Below are 17365 nucleotides of genomic sequence, written 5' to 3' on the forward strand. Positions count from 1 at the left end.
TAATTATGGGTATATAATAGAATTCCACGGATTCATTTCCATTGGTACACAAAAAGAGTGACTTATCTAGATATAGTTGTCGGTGAATCTACAAATGGAGCCCGGAGCTGTCGTATGAGTTCAAAGTTTTGATGCCGGGTTCCCGAGTAGCCCCTATCACGTGACTGCCCTTAAGATGACGTCGCCGGTGATAGTTGGCGTCGTATTCTTGTCCTGGGTTCTTAACTTTTGTGAGATAGACTCATTTTTGTCTTAGATTGCTTCAAGGTCGCTCGTTATTTGAGTGCACGGGAACGGATCATGAGCTTCTTCGTCTCGTGTTTCCATCCCTGAATATCCTCTACGCAAGCTCCCCTTCTTGTTATGACAATGCTAAACGCGATGTTACGCCGGACCCGTGCGGACGGCGCCGCACTGAAGTCAATGGGGTCATTACCAGGCCGAATCAATGTCTCGAAGGCATTATTTACATCCCGCCAACCTCTGTCCCGTTCTATACACACTGCTCGTCGCCGACCAGCCCCCCAATGGCGAGCCTTGGCGCCGGTCTCCATGCCGATCCGGTTCAAATCAGAACTCGCAGCTAAAGTTGCACCTTTGAGACAATCCCGTACTTTAATTGCTATACGCAAGGTATTTACATTCTGCGGGTTCTTCATCATCACCACCGGCGCTGTGGTCGTCGCTTTCTTTATCTACGATGCTAGTACATACCACGAAGGTGGCAGCGGGATGGATATCCCAGTCTCGGAATTGGCTCTTAATCCTCGACTCGGAGGCCCGAAGAACCTGCCTATCGCCGATGTACTGGTTGGCGACTATGACTCGGAGGCTATGCTTCAGCAGAAGGATAAGCCTCGTCTGGTTATCCTGGGAACGGGCTGGGGTAGCATCGCCCTCCTCAAGAACTTGAATCCTGGCGATTACCATGTTACTGTTGTTTCCCCTACCAACTATTTCTTGTTTACTCCCATGCTACCTTCCGCCACGGTTGGAACTTTAGGTCTGCGGTCGCTGGTTGAGCCCGTTCGGCGCATTATTGACCGGGTTAATGGTCACTTCCTCAAGGCTTCCGCGGTCGATGTCGATTTCTCTGCGAAGCTGGTGGAGGTATCCCAGGTTGGTCAAGATGGTCAGACAAAGAACTTCTATCTTCCATACGACAAACTCGTTGTCGGAGTCGGTATGTTGTGCCAAAGAATAAGCAGGTTCAAGTTCACAAGTATTGACGTTTCTATGTACTAGGTTGTGTAACAAACCCACACGGTGTGAAGGGCCTTGAAAACTGTAACTTTTTGAAGACCATTGATGATGCTCGTCAAATCAAGAACAAGGTTCTAGAGAATATGGAGTTAGCCTGTCTCCCTACCACCTCTGATGAAGAGCGCAGACGCCTTCTATCCTTTGTCATATGTGGCGGAGGCCCAACGGGTGTTGAATTTGCTGCCGAGCTGTTCGATCTCTTGAATGAAGATCTGCTTCATTCTTTCCCTCGCATTGTACGAAACGAGATGTCTGTTCACATCATCCAAAGCCGAACTCACATCCTGAACACCTATGACGAAGCACTCTCTAAGTATGCCGAGGTATGTTTTCTCCACATTGAAAGCCCCCTTAGTTCTGGTACTGACGCATTGTAGGGTCGATTCACTCGCGATGGTGTTGAGGTGTTGACCAACGCCCGTGTCAAGGAAGTCCGCGGCGATCGGGTTCTTTTCTCCCAGGTGGAAGACGGCAAGACCGTTGTAAAAGAAATCCCAACTGGATTCTGCTTGTGGTCTACTGGAGTCGGTTAGTGCACTAACGCCATAACCCAATATACTAGTTCTTAACAACTACTAACATATCTTTAGCACGAGCCGAGATCTCAGAAAAACTCTCTGACAAACTCGAGGGACAAAATAACAAGCACGCTCTCGAAACGGACTCCCATCTCCGCGTGATTGGCGCTCCCTTAGGTGACGTCTACGCAATCGGCGATTGCTCAACAGTACAGAACAATATCGCAGACAATATCATCAGGTTCCTCCGCACTGTTGCCTGGGAGAAAGGCCGCGACCCTGAGAAAGTGCACCTTACTTTCTCCGAATGGACCGAATTCGCTACTCGTGTTAAGAAACGCTTCCCGCAAGCCTCGAACCATCTCCGTCGCCTGGATTTGCTCTTCGAGCAGTACGACAAGGACCACTCCGGCACTCTCGACTACGGCGAGCTGTCCGAGCTCCTGCACCAAATTGACACCAAGCTCACGTCCCTGCCTGCCACTGCCCAACGCGCTAACCAGCAGGGCGTGTACCTGGGCCGTAAACTGACCAAAATTGCCGCCGCGCTTCCTGGTCTCAAGGCCAACGAAATCGATTACGGTGACCTTGACGAGGCTGTCTACAAGGCATTCAAGTATCGACACCTTGGAAGCTTGGCGTACATCAGCAACGCCGCCATCTTTGACTTTGGTGGTATGAGCTTTAGTGGCGGTGTCATTGCTATGTACCTTTGGCGTAGTATCTACTTCGCTGAGAGTGTTAGCCTCCGCACGCGGTGTATGCTGGCCATGGATTGGGCCAAGAGAGCGTTATTTGGAAGAGGTATGTCTTTTATTTCCTTATTACTGTTCTATCAATGTTCGTGTTTTGCTAATACTTCATTCTCCAGATCTCATGAGCTTCTAAGGAAGCCAACGTTGTTTCTCAATTGTGTTCTGTCATTGGTTCATCTAGAGACATTTCCAAGCTAGAGACATTTGTGATTGATTTTGATTTTCGATATTCGGCAGGCGTGAGTCCGGAGCCATTTTGTTTGTTTTTAAAACTCATAGATCTTTCTTTTGTTGCTTCTTTATCAGTTTTCATAGCCACGCTTGATTCATATTTGCGGTTTGGATTTTATGGTGTGAAACAATTATCTTTCTCGCTCCACTGGGTGACGCTGCATACATGGTACTGTTCGTATCCATTCTATCAATACCATTCTCAAATAGTATAACCAAGCAATATTATGCTATAGAACTACCATGTTTAGGATCAAGGTACGTGACCATAATTCAGAATTAAAAAGCCATTTGCATTGGAAGGGGCCGAGATGCCCATATTGGAGCTAGCGAAATACCATCGCCTGAACACCTAGAAATGTGGATCCAAGACGCCGCGCTAGAAGAGCAAAGACAGAAAAAAAGAGGTTCTGCCGAGACACGACAAGGGAAATTTGAATGACAATCAAGACCAGCTTGAGAGGAAAGTGGGATCAAGAGATCATTGGATCAATGTCACTGTTGTTCGACATCAGAGTGTCACGAATGTTAGTAGCAAGGTCATTACTATTACTGTTGTCGCGAGAATCGCCGACCAAGCCAATGTCCAGGGTTTCTGGGATGTCTTTTTTGGTCTCTCGTGCCTTTTGCTCGGCGTATGCCCGGGTCTTCACAAGATTGCGCAGCCGGGCCTCTTTACGAGCACCCTGGTTCTGCAGAATTGCCTCGTTGACTCGGGTTGCGATTTCTTTACGAAGTGCAGGGTCCAGGAGCGACGCAAGCGAAGGGGCCAGTTTATCACTGGGGAAAATCAGAAGGGCAAGAGTCCGCTCGAGGTCGGCCAAGAACTGAGGGTTTGTAGGAGCGCGTGGTGCAAGTTGTGCTGTCGCAAAATCCAGGGCAGGAGTAATATCGCTACCGGGGGTGTCCATGCAGGTGCGGATCAACTCAACCAGCTGCAGACGCAGGAGGGCGAAATGCAAGGATGGGTCTTCGTCAAGGATCTATTGAAGTCTTGTTAGCTATGGCACTTGACATGAAGTGTGATATGCTGGTAAAATTCAATATTTGGCAGTTGCTCATACTGAGGACTGAAGATGTTTGTTTTTCTGCAAATGTCCCGGAAGGGAGTTTAAGAGTGGTGCATGAAACTTGGTATAATCATAGCAAGTGGGGCCAATGGATGTGAAGTAGACTAGTGGGAGAAATCTCTTACCTGAGGATTCAGTTCGTTGATCTTTTCAACGGCCGCCTGGATATCACCAGAGTGAATCGCAGTGCGAATTTCAACCCGCTCTTGGATGGCTTCAAGATCCGTTCTGAGTTGAATGTTGGCCTCCACTGCGAATTTCTTCGCAGCAGCGGGATAGCCGTTGGTGATGAGGTAATCCATGACCAAATAGTTGATATCACTGTATTATAAATTGTCAGTAACCATTGATTCAACGGATTATTGAAAATTTTGCAGTGGTGACGTGAATCAGAAGGATAAGTCAATTTGTTTCTCCTCACATGTTTTCAGAGAGATTCCCAACTTAATTTCAAGAACATCATGTCACGGCGGTGGGCAGGTGGGGTTGATCAGAGGTAACTCACGTTTTGGACGGCTTAACCTCCTCGAGCTTCCGCTCGAAGTGATGCCAAGTAGGCGTCGCAGTCGAGGGAGTGCGAGACATCTGCATAGTGTTAAAATGCCAGCAACCACGGGTGTCAAGCCGAGAAGCATACAAGATTAGCAGACATTATGAGCTAGATAGCCAGTCTTGAATCTGATCTGAAGCTATCCGTAAAGCTGGAAGTCAACCCAAGAGACGACGGCCATGGGGAAAGGCAAATCGCTGTGTGGGAGAAGACCGGGTTGGATGAGGAAGAGAAAAGGAATTGAAAAGCTCGCGGCGGAAGAAGTAGCTTAAGCGAAGGTAATACGCTAGCCCCAAACGGGCGCTTATGTCATACCCGCTTACGCAGCACGTGAGCAGCCACAACAATCTTGGAACCTTCCAGGAAATGAACCTCGACTAACCCGCTTTTGGACTAGAGCTTAGGTAATTATTGTGGGTCCCGCATGGGCAGCTTTCATGGCTATCACAATCGATATCAGAGGGGTGGAGAGGGTCAACTTGGAAAATACCTACAGCGTTGTATGTCGCACACATAGCCATGGAAACAATTTCACCTTTATACTCTTTGCCCACCGAAGTGCGATACTCTCCACCATGGCAGGACTTGAGCATTATTGGCATTGCTGGCAGCTCTGGCTCCGGTAAGAGTTCTGTGGCAATGGAGATTGTCAAGTCTTTGAACTTGCCGTGGGTGGTGATCCTTGTAATGGTATAGCTTGTGGGCTGTGGTACATCTACCTTGTTGTTCTAATATATCCCCTGCAGGACTCTTTCTACAAAACCTTAACTCCCGAGCAACATCGCAAGGCCCATGCAAATGAGTATGACTTCGACTGCCCAGAATCGATTGACTTTGATATTCTGGTGGAGACCCTCCGTGATCTGAAGAAAGGGTAAATTTTTTATTCTTCCAGGAGTCCCTATCTTCGACCTGACTGGATACCACAGAAAGAAAGCGAACATCCCAATTTACTCATTTTCTGAGCACCAGCGACAGCCCAATACGACCACACTCTACTCCCCTCGTGTGATTATTCTCGAGGGAATCTTGGCGCTCCATGATCCTAGAATCGTTGAGATGTTGGATGTGAAGGTATTATAGCTACTTCGCTATCCTTATGCTTATCGGTGCTAATACGATGGCCTAGATCTTCGTTGAAGCAGATATGGATGTGTGCTTAGGTCGCAGGAGTGAGTTGCCTCGATCATGCTACCTTAGTCCCACTAACAGTATATAGTCTTGCGCGATGTCCGTGAGCGAGGGCGTGACATTGAAGGAATCATCAAACAATGGTTTGAATTTGTGAAGCCTTCTTACACTCGATTTGTGGAGCCTCAACGCCCTATCTCAGGTTGGTATATGAGTTTACGAAGCGTTAGAGACTTTTTGTTGACTTGAAATCTTAGACATCATTATCCCGCGTGGTATTCAGAACACGACCGCTATCGGTATGCAGTCCCCTGAATCTGCTGGTTTTGAGAGCTGTACACTGATTGATTTAGACATGGTGGTCAAACACATTCAACGCAAGCTGCAGGAAAAATCCGACAAACACACCGAAGCGCTTCGCAAACTAGGGTTGGTTGCAGCAGCAGTTGAGCTGCCTTCAAATGTGCATGTCTTGCCCTCGACGCCACAGTTTGTTGGTATGAACACTATTTTGCAAACCCCAGAAACTGAGCAAGAGGATTTCATTTTCTACTTTGATCGACTGGTTTCGATCTTGATTGAAAAGTATTGCGCTCCCTCTCAATATCCACCTTATCCTTACTTTACTGACATCACTATTTTAGGGCCTTGGATATGACATCGTATGTATCCGCAAATGTGGAAACACCACAAGGGAGCACATACCTCGGTTTGCATCCCAAGGGTACTGTATCAGCCGTGGCTATCTTGCGGGGAGGCTCTTGTATGGAGACCGCACTTAAGCGATCTATTCCCGACTGTCTTACTGGTCGTGTGCTCATCCAAACGAACGAGAGCAATGAGGAGCCAGAGTTGCATTACTTGAAACTTCCCTCGCAGATCGAGGAGCATGCAACTGTGATACTGATTGACTCTCAAATGTCCAGTGGAGGTGCTGCACTTATGGCTGTTCGCGTCTTGATTGATCATGGGGTGGAACAAGGGAGGATCGTTTTCGTAACTTGCGCGGCAGGTGAACGGGGCCTCAAGAGGCTTACTGCCGTGTATCCCAGGATCAATGTGATTGTTGGGCGCATCGAAGAAGAGGGAGAACCGCGCTGGATAGAAAAGCGGTACTTTGGATGTTGAAATGTTTACCGAGTTGTTTTTCCTCTAACTATATATATTGATCTGCTCACTATGATTTATTTTTGAGATTAAGCATTGCGTTACCATGATTGATACTTAACAAGAACATATTTATACACACATTGAATATTTACTGAAATCTAACCAAATACTATTACGATTTATGTTGTCAAGTTGTCTTGCATGACAGTGGCCTCGAGAAAGTACCAAAGATAGACTTGCCGTTTTGAGAATGCATGTCTGACCGCCCTGACTTCGGCGGGCAGAAAAAAGAAATAATTTATCGGTCTCGACTATTTTCACTTGCAGAATCCGACGATCTCTACTGATACTCAGGCATTGGAAATATTTTCTTGCGCGCTTGTAGTGTGCAAAGTGAAATTTCTCAGCGCTCACAATGGCAGGCTCAGACAAGAAAAAGTCTAAGGCCGGCAAGCCCAAAGGCGAAGTTGGTCCAGCGATCAGTACGTGCAGTGGAAACTTAACACTTATTTTCAGGAAACCCCATGACCATGATTACTGACTATTTGTGTCTCTGCAGCGGATCCTCGATTCGCCAATATCCAGACCGATCCCCGCTACCGCCTTCCTAGCAAACGCCAGACTCATGTCAAACTCGATAAGCGCTTTGCGCATGTGCTTAACGATAAGGATTTCTCTAGCAATGCTCCCGTCGATCGCTATGGACGAAAACTCAGAAAAGATGACACCAAGGAAAAATTGAAGCAGTTTTACCAGGTGGATGAGGACGAGGATGAGGAAGAGGATGACGACAGTGCCGACGACGATGAAGAAGTCCAGAAAGAATTGAAACGGGTCAACGCTGCCTCCTATGATCCTGCCCGTGATGGTGGATTCGAGTCCTCGTCATCCGAGGAAGAAAGCTCTAGCGAAGAGGAAGACGAGGCCGAAGACGATGTGATCGAATTCCCGGACGAGCAACGGTCCGATGTGCCGCTTGGCGAAGTGACGAATCGGATAGCTGTCGTCAACCTTGATTGGGAAAACATTCGTGCGGAGGACTTGATGGCAGTCTTCTCCAGTTTCCTTCCGTCTGGAGGGCGGGTGTTGAAAGTCACAGTCTACCCCAGCGAATTCGGAAAGGAGCGTATGGAGAGGGAGGAGGTTGAAGGCCCCCCGAAAGAGATTTTTGCTTCTGGGAAGAAAAAGAACACCAGCGAGGATTCCGAAGAGGAGGAACTCGACTCTGATGAAGAAGAGGAGGAAATTAAGAAGTCCATGCTGAAGGCTGATGACGGCGAAGAATTCAACTCTACACAGCTACGGCGTTACCAGCTCGACCGACTGCGGTATTACTACGCCATTGTCAAATTTTCTTCAAAAGAGGTTGCCAAGCATGTCTACGATTTGGTGGATGGTGCCGAGTACCTCTCTAGTGCCAACTTCTTCGATTTGCGCTTCGTACCCGAGGACACTGACTTCTCTGATGACAAGCCTCGGGACGAGTGTTCCCGGATTCCCGACGGCTACAAGCCTACCGAATTTGTGACGGATGCTTTGCAGCATAGCAAGGTCAAATTGACATGGGACGCGGATGACAAAACAAGAAAAGAAGCCCAGGCACGTGCCTTCCGGGGCTCACGACAGGACATTGACGAGAACGACCTGAAAGCCTACCTCGGTAGTGATAGTTCCGACAACGAAGATTCAGATGACGAGGACGGAGGCGTCGAAGTTGTCGATAATACTGCAGGAGAAGCCACAACCACAAAGCTGTCCAAAAAAGAGGCCGAGAGACAGCGTATGCGTGCGTTGCTGGGTCTGAGCGCCGAGCCTACCCGCACCAAAGCCGAACGCCCCGTCGGCGAGATGGAGGTTACTTTCACATCGGGCTTGGCTGGTGGCCATGGCAAGGATACGATCTTTGAAAATGAACCGGAGATCGAAGAAAGTACAATTGACAAGTACGTGCGGAAGGAGCGTGAGCGTAAAAAACGCCGAAAGGAGAAACTCAAGGCCTCCAAGCCATCTGGAGAAGAGGGTGCCGCAGCGGACAGTCAAGACAATGAAGCTGCTCCGGCCGAGGTGCCACAGCAAGAGGAAGAAGAAATGGGATTCAATGATCCTTTCTTTGATGACCCTGATGGAAAGGCCACAGCGGGCTCTCGACGCAAGGAGGAGAGGCGCAAAAAGCGTGAGGAGCGTGCTGCCGAGGAAGCCGCGTCAGCTGCCCAACGGGCTGAGTTGGAGCTGCTGATGGTAGATGACAAAAAGGTTAACATCAAACACTTCGACATGAACGAGATCGAAAAGGCCGAGAAACAGGCCCGGAAGAAGGGCAAGGGCAAGAAGGGCAAGAAGGTGGAACCTGCACAGGCAGATGACTTCCAAGTCAACGTCAGCGACCCCCGTTTCTCACGTCTGTACGACACTCACGATTTCGCCATCGATCCTACCAACCCCCGGTTCAAGTCGACTTCTGGTATGAAGGCCTTGTTGGACGAGGGCCGTAAGCGCCGACGTACCGGTGATGACGCGGAGACTGAGGCTCCAACAGAGAGCCGGGATGTCAAGAAGAAGCAGAAGAAGTCCTCCAAGGAATCTAGTTCTGAGGAGTTGAAGCGATTGGTTGCAAAAGTCAAGCGTTCTCACTGAGAGTATAGTGCTGAAATGATTTGGAAGTTAATGTACACTGGAGTTCAATGAAAGGAATTGAACTGCGAAATATGATCTCTTTTACATATGTACATCGACAATATAAAACTAGATACTAGTAACATGCTATCTAGAATAACTGACAGTCAATGTGACGCCTTGTGTCAACTTACTACGATGGGAAAAGGACCGGCTGAAGGGCAAAACCTCGTGGAGAGAACAGCTTCAGCATGAAGAGGATCCCTTCCCGCTAGGGTCGGGGTATTTAGAAACATGATTACAGGGCCTGTCAAGAGGTGTGGTATCTGGGGTTGCAGGCATGGTGCTTGTATCACACGAGGTATGAGTGACGGTGTAGAAATGACACATGTGCCCATAATGAGTAATATTGGGAGATAAACCATTTCCCATCCAATCCCAAATTCATATCCGTCTCAAATCACACAAATCAGCGCCCCTCGAGTAACACGATTTCTTGCAAATCCGACTATGCGGTGACACGAGGACGGTAGAGAATAGCGACATGGTGGCTTGTAGTAGTGATTGGTATACGTATCATTGGATGTAGTTCCGGTATTCGGCAGTACCTAGCCAAGGTAGGCTATTCCTAGGTCCAAACTGTGTACCGCGTGATGATTTCCAGGGCTGCATCCATCCAAGTCAGAGCATCAGATCTATGAGAGAAGACCAAAAAGGCCACTATCCTCTACCGTTGATCGTGAGGCTGAGATCATGTGACTTTCTTCACCGCCCTTTCGCGTTCCCTCTCCACTGCCCCCCGGGTGGTTTCTCTGTTCAAGGAACTGGGTCCCTTAAGAAGCTCTGGGATTATTTCATTATTTGACTTCCTGGGTCTCTACACAATTTTGATCAGACAGTGGAGTCCTCGTGGGTGCAAAGCCAATTCCTAACTCCTAATTGCTGATCTAAGCCCCACTGCTGCACCTCATCCCACCTTCCACTCCCTCCCCTCATAACTCTGGATATTCTCAATTCCCTTCATCGTTTGATGATGATTCTTGCTTCGTTGAATTAAGCTATGGGTGGATGCAGCCTAGATATTCCTAGCTGCTTGATACCCATCGTTACACTGCGTGAATTCGACCGGCCCGTTTTATTTTCCCTGCATCCCCAAGTACCTGTTCTCTCTGCGGGTTTCTCCCGTTCTCATTCACCATGCTTGGCCGACTCTTGAGTACCGCTGCGTCGACTTTGAACCCAGCGGCATATTCTGGACGAAGCAATGGAACGCCTCTTGAGTCCGTAACCGAAGAGGAACATACCTCCGGTCTTCTTTTCCCCGACGCCAGCCTCCTTCGACGTTCCAATACCCATGCCTTCCCATTGCAGACAACCTTCAATTCCCCGAATGCCTCGACTGCTGGTGCATACGATGATCGTGGGGGAATGGAATTGGATGCAATCAAAGATTTTCGTGTGATTGTTGCACAAAATGCATTGGGTGACCGAGATGCATGTGTCTTACTTGACACTCGTGCGTCCGATTCTTCCCCCGCCGGTCTTGGAATCGACCCACAAGGCAATGAACAGCCTGGTCTTAGACATACTCGGGCGGCCTCAAGCCTTTCTCGTGGAACACGTCGCACTCTTCTCACCCAATCCTCCCTCGTCGAACCGAGTCCACTCTCCGCAGCTGCAGATGCACGCAGGTCGTCACCAGCCGGCCCGGGTGCTTTTTCCCGGGCCCGAGGTCGTAGCTCTACACTGGCACCACCGGGCACATGGCATGATCCTGGTCTATCCCGTCACTCATCTGATTCCAATGATACCGGCCTTCTGAACTGCATCTTCGGTAGCAGCGCCTTCAGTTACCGGGGGTCGTCTACAAAAATGCACATAATTTCCGCCGATGAAAGCCCGGCAACTGGAGTAAGTGCATCACCTGCTGCCCGCAGTCCACTTTCCCGGGCCTATACCACAGGGAGTCCATCGGCGCCGATAGGAGTAGCTCGAGGAGTGGATGACAAGCCGCCTGCCAAAGTCACAGTTCTCTTGACTCGCATGTTTAGCGTGAATCTTCCCGAAGGAGCGGAAGCATCGGCCGAGCGACATGACTATGCCAGTGCTCTCTACCAAGAGTCATTGCCCGAGATGGAGTTCCCATTCCCGGATGTTTCTAAACGCAAGAAAATCAAGGAGAAGAAAACACCCATGTACGCGGTTGCAATTACCATTCAGATCCCCTTGCTGCCACGCAACACCGGACGTCCTGTATCGAGATTTAGTACTCCAGGCCCGGACTCTCCTCGGCCAGGGTTTTCAAGCTCGCTGGATTCTGATCACCGTTGGCCGGGTGCATTTTTTGATGATAGCCTATCTTCTGCCTCGCCCCCGGCTAGTCTGGATGAGCGTCTGGACTTGTTAGTTGATCATTGGGACGTCATTACTCGTACACTCTCTCACCTCGAAAGACTTGTTCGCAACGAAATTCTGTTTCTTCTGAAGAAGGTGGATTCTTTATCCGGGCCGCACCCAAAGCCTGCGAAGCCTCCCAATATGCAGCGAACCAATCAGACCATTGTGCATTTACCTGCCAACATTCTATCGGTCAATTCAAAGCTCAAAGAAGAAGCCCTTCGCAGCTCCCGCCGGATCAGCCTTGCTCTTCAAACCCCATATGTGGTCACTGGACAAAGTCGTTGGGGCGTTTGGCGGGAGGAAGGACGCTCGATTGTCCGCGGTTTGGGTGACAAAGAGCAGAACTTCTTTTTCTTAGTGGCTCTCACAGCATTTTTGGGAAACCACACCGAGTGGCTTAACAGCCTTGGCCCGGAGTGGTATCGTCGCCGCCATAACCAGCAACACAAAGCTCAGCAGGATGGCGAACTCATTCTTTCAAACAGAACAGTCATTATATGCCCAGATAAGATGACTGCTCGTCGCCTCGTGTTCTTACTAGCCGCTTTCTTGCCCTCCAAACAACGCTTGGAGCCGTTACCTTCCCCTATTAGACCTGGTACATCGGCCTCAATGCGTGCCGTCTCCCAAAGCCCACCGACTGTGCCTGTCCTCCGCCAGGAGTCTCTTCGGAGAGCGATCGAACGACGAGCTCGTGCTCAACGAATGATCATGGGCGATAATGATCACCACCAGCGATCAGTGAGCGTTTCATCTCAGGAGACCGCCCAGCGGTCGATAGATGGAGCCGAAATAACCCCGCCGGCCGAACATCTGGCCTCGGCCCGCAGAGGGTCTGATGCTCGCTCCATTAAACCCCCTGGCGCAAATATCCACCCAAAGGATGCCCGGGTTATGAATACGAGCGGAGCAACTACTTCTATGACCACTCAGAGCAGCACTGTTCCTGTCCCCCATTTTACTTCTCAGCCAAGCCATTCTACCCAGGCTGGAACAGAGCGCAGCACAGCTGAAGGCAACGATAGCCTAGCATCGGAGACTCTACTGAAGAGCCTCCAACGAAGTGACAGCTCCGCAGTGAGCACAAATGGCAGTCTTTCCTCGGCTGGAGGCCGCTGGGGAGGTCTTTTCTCTGGTCTTTGGAGCTCTCGTCAAGGCTCATCTACCGAAAGCAGCGAGCCATATTCCTCATCTGAAGCTCGCAGAAGGTCCACCTCTGCGATATCTGGTCCTGCTAGGCGCGGGTCAACCACTTTGACTCAAATGGTCAAGGAAGTCACAGAACATGAGGATGAGCATCGGCCCGAAACAGCTCCTAGTGGAAACATCTCAATTCCAAGTGCTTCTGCTACCGCTCCTCACAACACCGAGCCTGCCTCACCAGAGCCGTCATCACTCACCAGCCAAGTTCGGGAGTCGCCTTTGAAGTTGTCAGTCCGAGCAGAGGAAGGCGTGGTGGATGTTGACCTTCCACTTCCTGGTTTCATGTCACTTTCTTCGTCCGGCGATTCGACTATTGCCTCGCCAAAGAAGACTCGAACCTCCGTCACCAGCATGGATGCAGTTGCTTCTACGCACAGCAGTGGCTCCGGATTTCCTGGTACGATGAAGGATAGCGATGGACCGACTTCCCATGTGGCTGGTTGGTTGAAATCTTTCCACCAAGATTTCTCGCTCCAAGCGGTCCGGCCTTATGCTTCTCTTGAAGCAGAAATCAAACAGGCAATGCGAGCTGAACCCTCCCCGTACATCCCCTCTACATCTGACGTTGACGGATCAGAGAAATGGGTAGATGTTGCAACAACATTGATTGCAGATACCAAGGCTTCTACGGTGAAACGACTCCGCTTGCGACGCAAGATTATAGTCGGCTACAGCTCTGGGGCTCCTCATACACCTCCTTCGCCTGCCGGCGCTACCCCCCGTGGAGGTGCCTCGGCCTCGCAATTCACAAACTTCTTTTCTGGACATGAGAAACCCCCTCACTGCCCCTCTGCCGATGAGCGGGACCAGAGCTTCGTGGAAGAGCGGTTCGTCGAAGAGCCTGTGATGGACCTTGACGGAGTTCTAGTTGATGCTGTCGAGCGTGTCTTGGGACAGAGCGGTTACTCGTCAATGGCACAGTCACGTGCCCCTTCGCCTAACCGCGCTCGTAGAGCCGAAGACAAAGGCCCCTCTTCTAGAGGTGATGAAGTCCCTCCCCCTGAGGTGCCTCGTGGTGAATGCCGCAAGATGGTGCTTGGGGCCCTCGAAGAAGTTGTCCGCCTTGTCACCGCCGAACACTGCCGTGAAGATGTGGACAGCACACTCGGGATTGCTGACCGCGAGCGGAGAAGAGCACTAGCAGGCGCTGATAATACATTGCGTGAAGGAATCCGAAAGTGGCTCCTTGACGTCGAAGAGGTTTGGTGATTCCATTTTACCAAGCTTTGATTTCTTTACATTTGCTGATTGCATATCCATGCATATTGATTGCACTCATGCATTATTCTTTTTTTCATTCCCCTGCCCAATAGTTCGTGATTTGGTCTCGCCTGATACGGTAGCAGACTTGGGCTCTGAGTTTTCTTTTTTTTTTGCTTTTTCTCTTCTTTGCCTTTTTTATTTTTTTTTTCCGGCTTTGCCTCTTGCATTGCGACCTGATTTGAATATGATACCCACCCACTTCATACTGAAGTTTAGTTCTGCCTGTGGGGGCTCTTCCCCTACATTTTTAATATGAATCCTGACCAATCTGACACCAAATGACATACGTTCCATGAAGTTCATTCTCTATTTAATACGGATCTAGGCAACGTAAACCAATTTCACACTGTGACCACTCGCTTCAACCTTTCCATCTTCAGTAGGAGAAACTCGGACAGTCTTCAATATCTCATCTGCCTGAGCCGAGTTGACAATTTCGACCGTAGTCTCAGCCCGCAGACGCCCATTGACCAACAACTCAATTCCCTCCAAGGCATCATCATCAGGGGCCTTGATCGTAGGATTGGTGACAGTAACAGAGCCGGGACGGATCAAAATGGGCATGGTATCAAAGCCGTGAGTCTCCGTGTACCAACGACCGGACTCATAAGACTTGGAATGATCAAACCACGAGATCCATTTCCCAGCCTCATCATCAGGAGACCGAGGAACATAGAAAGTAACCTCACCCTCCTCGGTAAACACCGGCGCAACCAGCAAATTGGGGCCAAACAGATACTGTGTATCAATAGCATATGTGTTAAGATCCTCAGGGAACTCCAAGAAAAGCGGCCTCATAAGCGGCGTGCCGTTTTGATGTCCCTTAAGCGCTTCTTGCAGAATATAAGGAGTAAGCAAGATCTTGCGCTTAACGCAGTCCCGCAGCACATCGGAGCAATCCTCTCCATAGATCCACGGCACACGGAATGAAGACGATCCATGCAGACGCGAGTGCGTAGACAGCAGACCAAATTGCACCCAGCGCTTGTACAGCGCTGGTGGTGGTGTACCCTCGAAGCCACCGATATCAGACGCCCAGAAGATATATCCAGACAGCATCAAGCTAAGTCCGCCGCGCAGCGACTCAGCCATAGCCTCGAACGTACTCTCACAGTCACCGCCCCAGTGAACTGGGTATGCTTGTCCGCCTGGTGCGGTACTGCGCGCGAAGAGGAGACCCTGGTTGCGTCCGACGCGGTTGCTGAGTGTCTCATACACGGTCTTGTTGTAGAGAAGGGCGTAGTAGTTGTGCATGCGCTCGGGGTCGGCGCCATTGTGATATTGGACGCCTTTAACTGGGATGCGCTCGGCAAAGTCGGTCTTGAAGCTGTCGACGCCCATCTCTGCTAGTCGCTCTAGGTGCGCGTTGTACCACTTGCTGGCGGCGGGATTCGTGAAGTCCACGATTGCCATGCCGGCTTGCCACAAGTCCCATTGCCACACTGAGCCATCGGTGCGCTATGAATTGTTAGTGGGGTTCTTTTCTTCTGGTATCATTCTCTTGTGTGCTAACATACCTTGATGAAGTATCCGTTCTTCTTGCCCTCTGCAAACAGTGGTGATGCCTGGGCGATGTACGGGTTGATCCAGACACTGATGCGGAGACCGCGCTCCTTAAGACGCTTGAGGTATCCCAGCGCATCTGGGAACATCTCCGAGTCGAAGTCGAAGTCGCACCACTGATAGGACTTCATCCAGAAGCAATCGAAATGGAAGACGCCGAGGGGGATATCGCGGTCACGGAACCCATCAAGGAATCCAGTGACGGTCTCTTCGTCGTAGTTGGTTGTGAAACCTTTGAAACAAAGTCAGTTTCTTTTATTCATCACATAGCAAATTATATCTCGAACTCACTAGTAGTAAGCCAGAGGTTATAACTCCACGATGGAACCAAGGCTGGCCGGCCGGTCAAAGCAGTGTACCGGTTGAGAATGTCCTTTGGCGTAGCTCCATACACAACAAAGTACTCAATCTCCTCGCCAGGCACAGAGATATTGACGCGAGTAGTGCGCTCAGACTGTACCTCCAGACTAACCTTGCCAGGATGATTGACGAAAACACCATATCCCTTGGAGCTGATATAGAAGGGGATATTCTTGTAGGCCAACTCGGAAGAGGTACCGCCATCCTCATTCCAGATATCGACCGTCTGTCCGTTCTTGACCAGAGGCCCGAACCGCTCTCCAAGACCGTAGACCTTCTCACCAACGCCGAGGTCAAGGCCCGCGAGCATATATCCCTGACGCTCGGCATACATGCCGTCCTCATAGCGATGTTTTTCAGTGCGCTGGTCGCGCACGTATCCGATAGAGCGGAAGGATTGACCAGTCAGCTTCTTACCGGCTGGAGACTGGAATTCTAGGGCCAGTTCATTGGCGGAGGTGTTTAGAGCCAGGTTGAGTGACCCGCTTGTGTAGTTAAGTTTCTTTTCGGCCTTGTCGTGCTGGATCTTGGTGTGTCCGGTGGTCTTGTTCAGGTGGTAGTGAGGACCGTTGTCGTTTTGGCCCGCCCTGGATGCTGTTAGTGGTTGCAAACATCAAACTTGAGAGCTCCGGTTTGAGCCCTTGGGGTAGTTACCAGTGAACAAGCTTCACGCCGATAATTCCCTCTACCGGTGAGGTGAGCGTCGCGGAGACAGTCGCTGTATACTTTTGTTAACCTTTGAATTTCTATATCAAGGGAGGATTGAAAGCGCACGCGAATTGAGAGTGTGCCCTCGGTGTGCCTGGAACTTGTTCAACAGTAGATTGACCGAGTCGTCTTCAATTGAAAACCGCTCCACGTTGCTCATCCACTCGATGTTGACGCCTTCCTATATGGTCCGACTCTGTGTCAGTATTCATTCCATGCCAACTTTATTAACCAGAAGGGATTGGAATTACCCGCAGGAGCCACATCCCGTCGGTGAACCTCATCTTGAGAGAAAAGGCAGGTAATCCCACTTGAGTTCCTTCTCCTTGGAATCAGTTCTGTATAAGCTACCCCAGAGATATCTGGTGGCTATCTCTCAGCTTGGGATAGAAGAAAAAAGTAGAATAGAACAAGGAAGTGAATGATAGAGAGGGCAGTCAAGCTCTTTTTGTTTTACGTCGGTACGCCATGGGGAAGCTAGACTTGCTTCATTCGACACGGTGTATCGTCCGCGATGGCCTGATTCTGAATAGCGCATTCGCCAGCAGTAGAGCTCCGCTATTTTCTGGAGCTCGGGGTAGCACATAAGGCGGGGCTAAAACCTCGGGGATTTGGGGATGCCGTTGG

General features: G+C 50.0%; 6 protein-coding genes across 6 annotated transcripts; 4 read left to right on the plus strand and 2 right to left on the minus strand.

Annotated features, from left to right (window-relative positions):
- Window positions 1–363: 363 nt before the first annotated feature.
- Window positions 364–2703, plus strand: N7487_011620 (putative NADH-ubiquinone oxidoreductase 64 kDa subunit; the record flags this gene model as incomplete). The annotated part of the gene is made up of 5 exons (XM_056879350.1): window positions 364–1183; window positions 1246–1586; window positions 1641–1791; window positions 1854–2585; window positions 2653–2703. The coding sequence occupies 5 exons, from the start codon at window positions 364–366 to the stop codon at window positions 2667–2669; spliced, it is 2061 nt and encodes a 686-aa protein (XP_056724669.1). The 3' UTR covers window positions 2670–2703.
- A 537-nt stretch (window positions 2704–3240) lies between these two features.
- N7487_011621 (glucose-induced degradation complex GID8) lies at window positions 3241–4489 on the minus strand (the record flags this gene model as incomplete). Its single annotated transcript, XM_056879351.1, has 4 exons — window positions 3241–3750; window positions 3963–4158; window positions 4343–4422; window positions 4475–4489. 4 exons carry the CDS (start codon window positions 4487–4489, stop codon window positions 3241–3243), a joined length of 801 nt encoding a protein of 266 aa, XP_056724670.1.
- Window positions 4490–4906: 417 nt separating this feature from the next.
- On the plus strand, window positions 4907–6646 carry N7487_011622 (uridine kinase family protein; the record flags this gene model as incomplete). Its single annotated transcript, XM_056879352.1, has 8 exons — window positions 4907–5077; window positions 5134–5261; window positions 5317–5461; window positions 5517–5559; window positions 5607–5720; window positions 5776–5817; window positions 5872–6103; window positions 6163–6646. The coding sequence occupies 8 exons, from the start codon at window positions 4907–4909 to the stop codon at window positions 6644–6646; spliced, it is 1359 nt and encodes a 452-aa protein (XP_056724671.1).
- Window positions 6647–7043: 397 nt separating this feature from the next.
- On the plus strand, window positions 7044–9262 carry N7487_011623 (pre-rRNA-processing protein ESF1; the record flags this gene model as incomplete). Its single annotated transcript, XM_056879353.1, has 2 exons — window positions 7044–7110; window positions 7188–9262. The coding sequence occupies 2 exons, from the start codon at window positions 7044–7046 to the stop codon at window positions 9260–9262; spliced, it is 2142 nt and encodes a 713-aa protein (XP_056724672.1).
- Window positions 9263–10438: 1176 nt separating this feature from the next.
- N7487_011624 (uncharacterized protein) lies at window positions 10439–14053 on the plus strand (the record flags this gene model as incomplete). The annotated part of the gene is made up of 1 exon (XM_056879354.1): window positions 10439–14053. One exon carries the CDS (start codon window positions 10439–10441, stop codon window positions 14051–14053), a length of 3615 nt encoding a protein of 1204 aa, XP_056724673.1.
- A 375-nt stretch (window positions 14054–14428) lies between these two features.
- N7487_011625 (putative sugar hydrolase) lies at window positions 14429–17022 on the minus strand (the record flags this gene model as incomplete). Its single annotated transcript, XM_056879355.1, has 6 exons — window positions 14429–15565; window positions 15625–15902; window positions 15962–16617; window positions 16685–16748; window positions 16805–16919; window positions 16990–17022. The coding sequence occupies 6 exons, from the start codon at window positions 17020–17022 to the stop codon at window positions 14429–14431; spliced, it is 2283 nt and encodes a 760-aa protein (XP_056724674.1).
- Between the last annotated feature and the right edge of the window lie 343 nt (window positions 17023–17365).

Source organism: Penicillium crustosum (assembly GCF_028827405.1).
Source record: "Penicillium crustosum strain IBT 35664 chromosome Unknown utg000005l_segment0_segment0, whole genome shotgun sequence".
Taxonomy (NCBI): Eukaryota; Fungi; Ascomycota; class Eurotiomycetes; order Eurotiales; family Aspergillaceae; genus Penicillium; species Penicillium crustosum.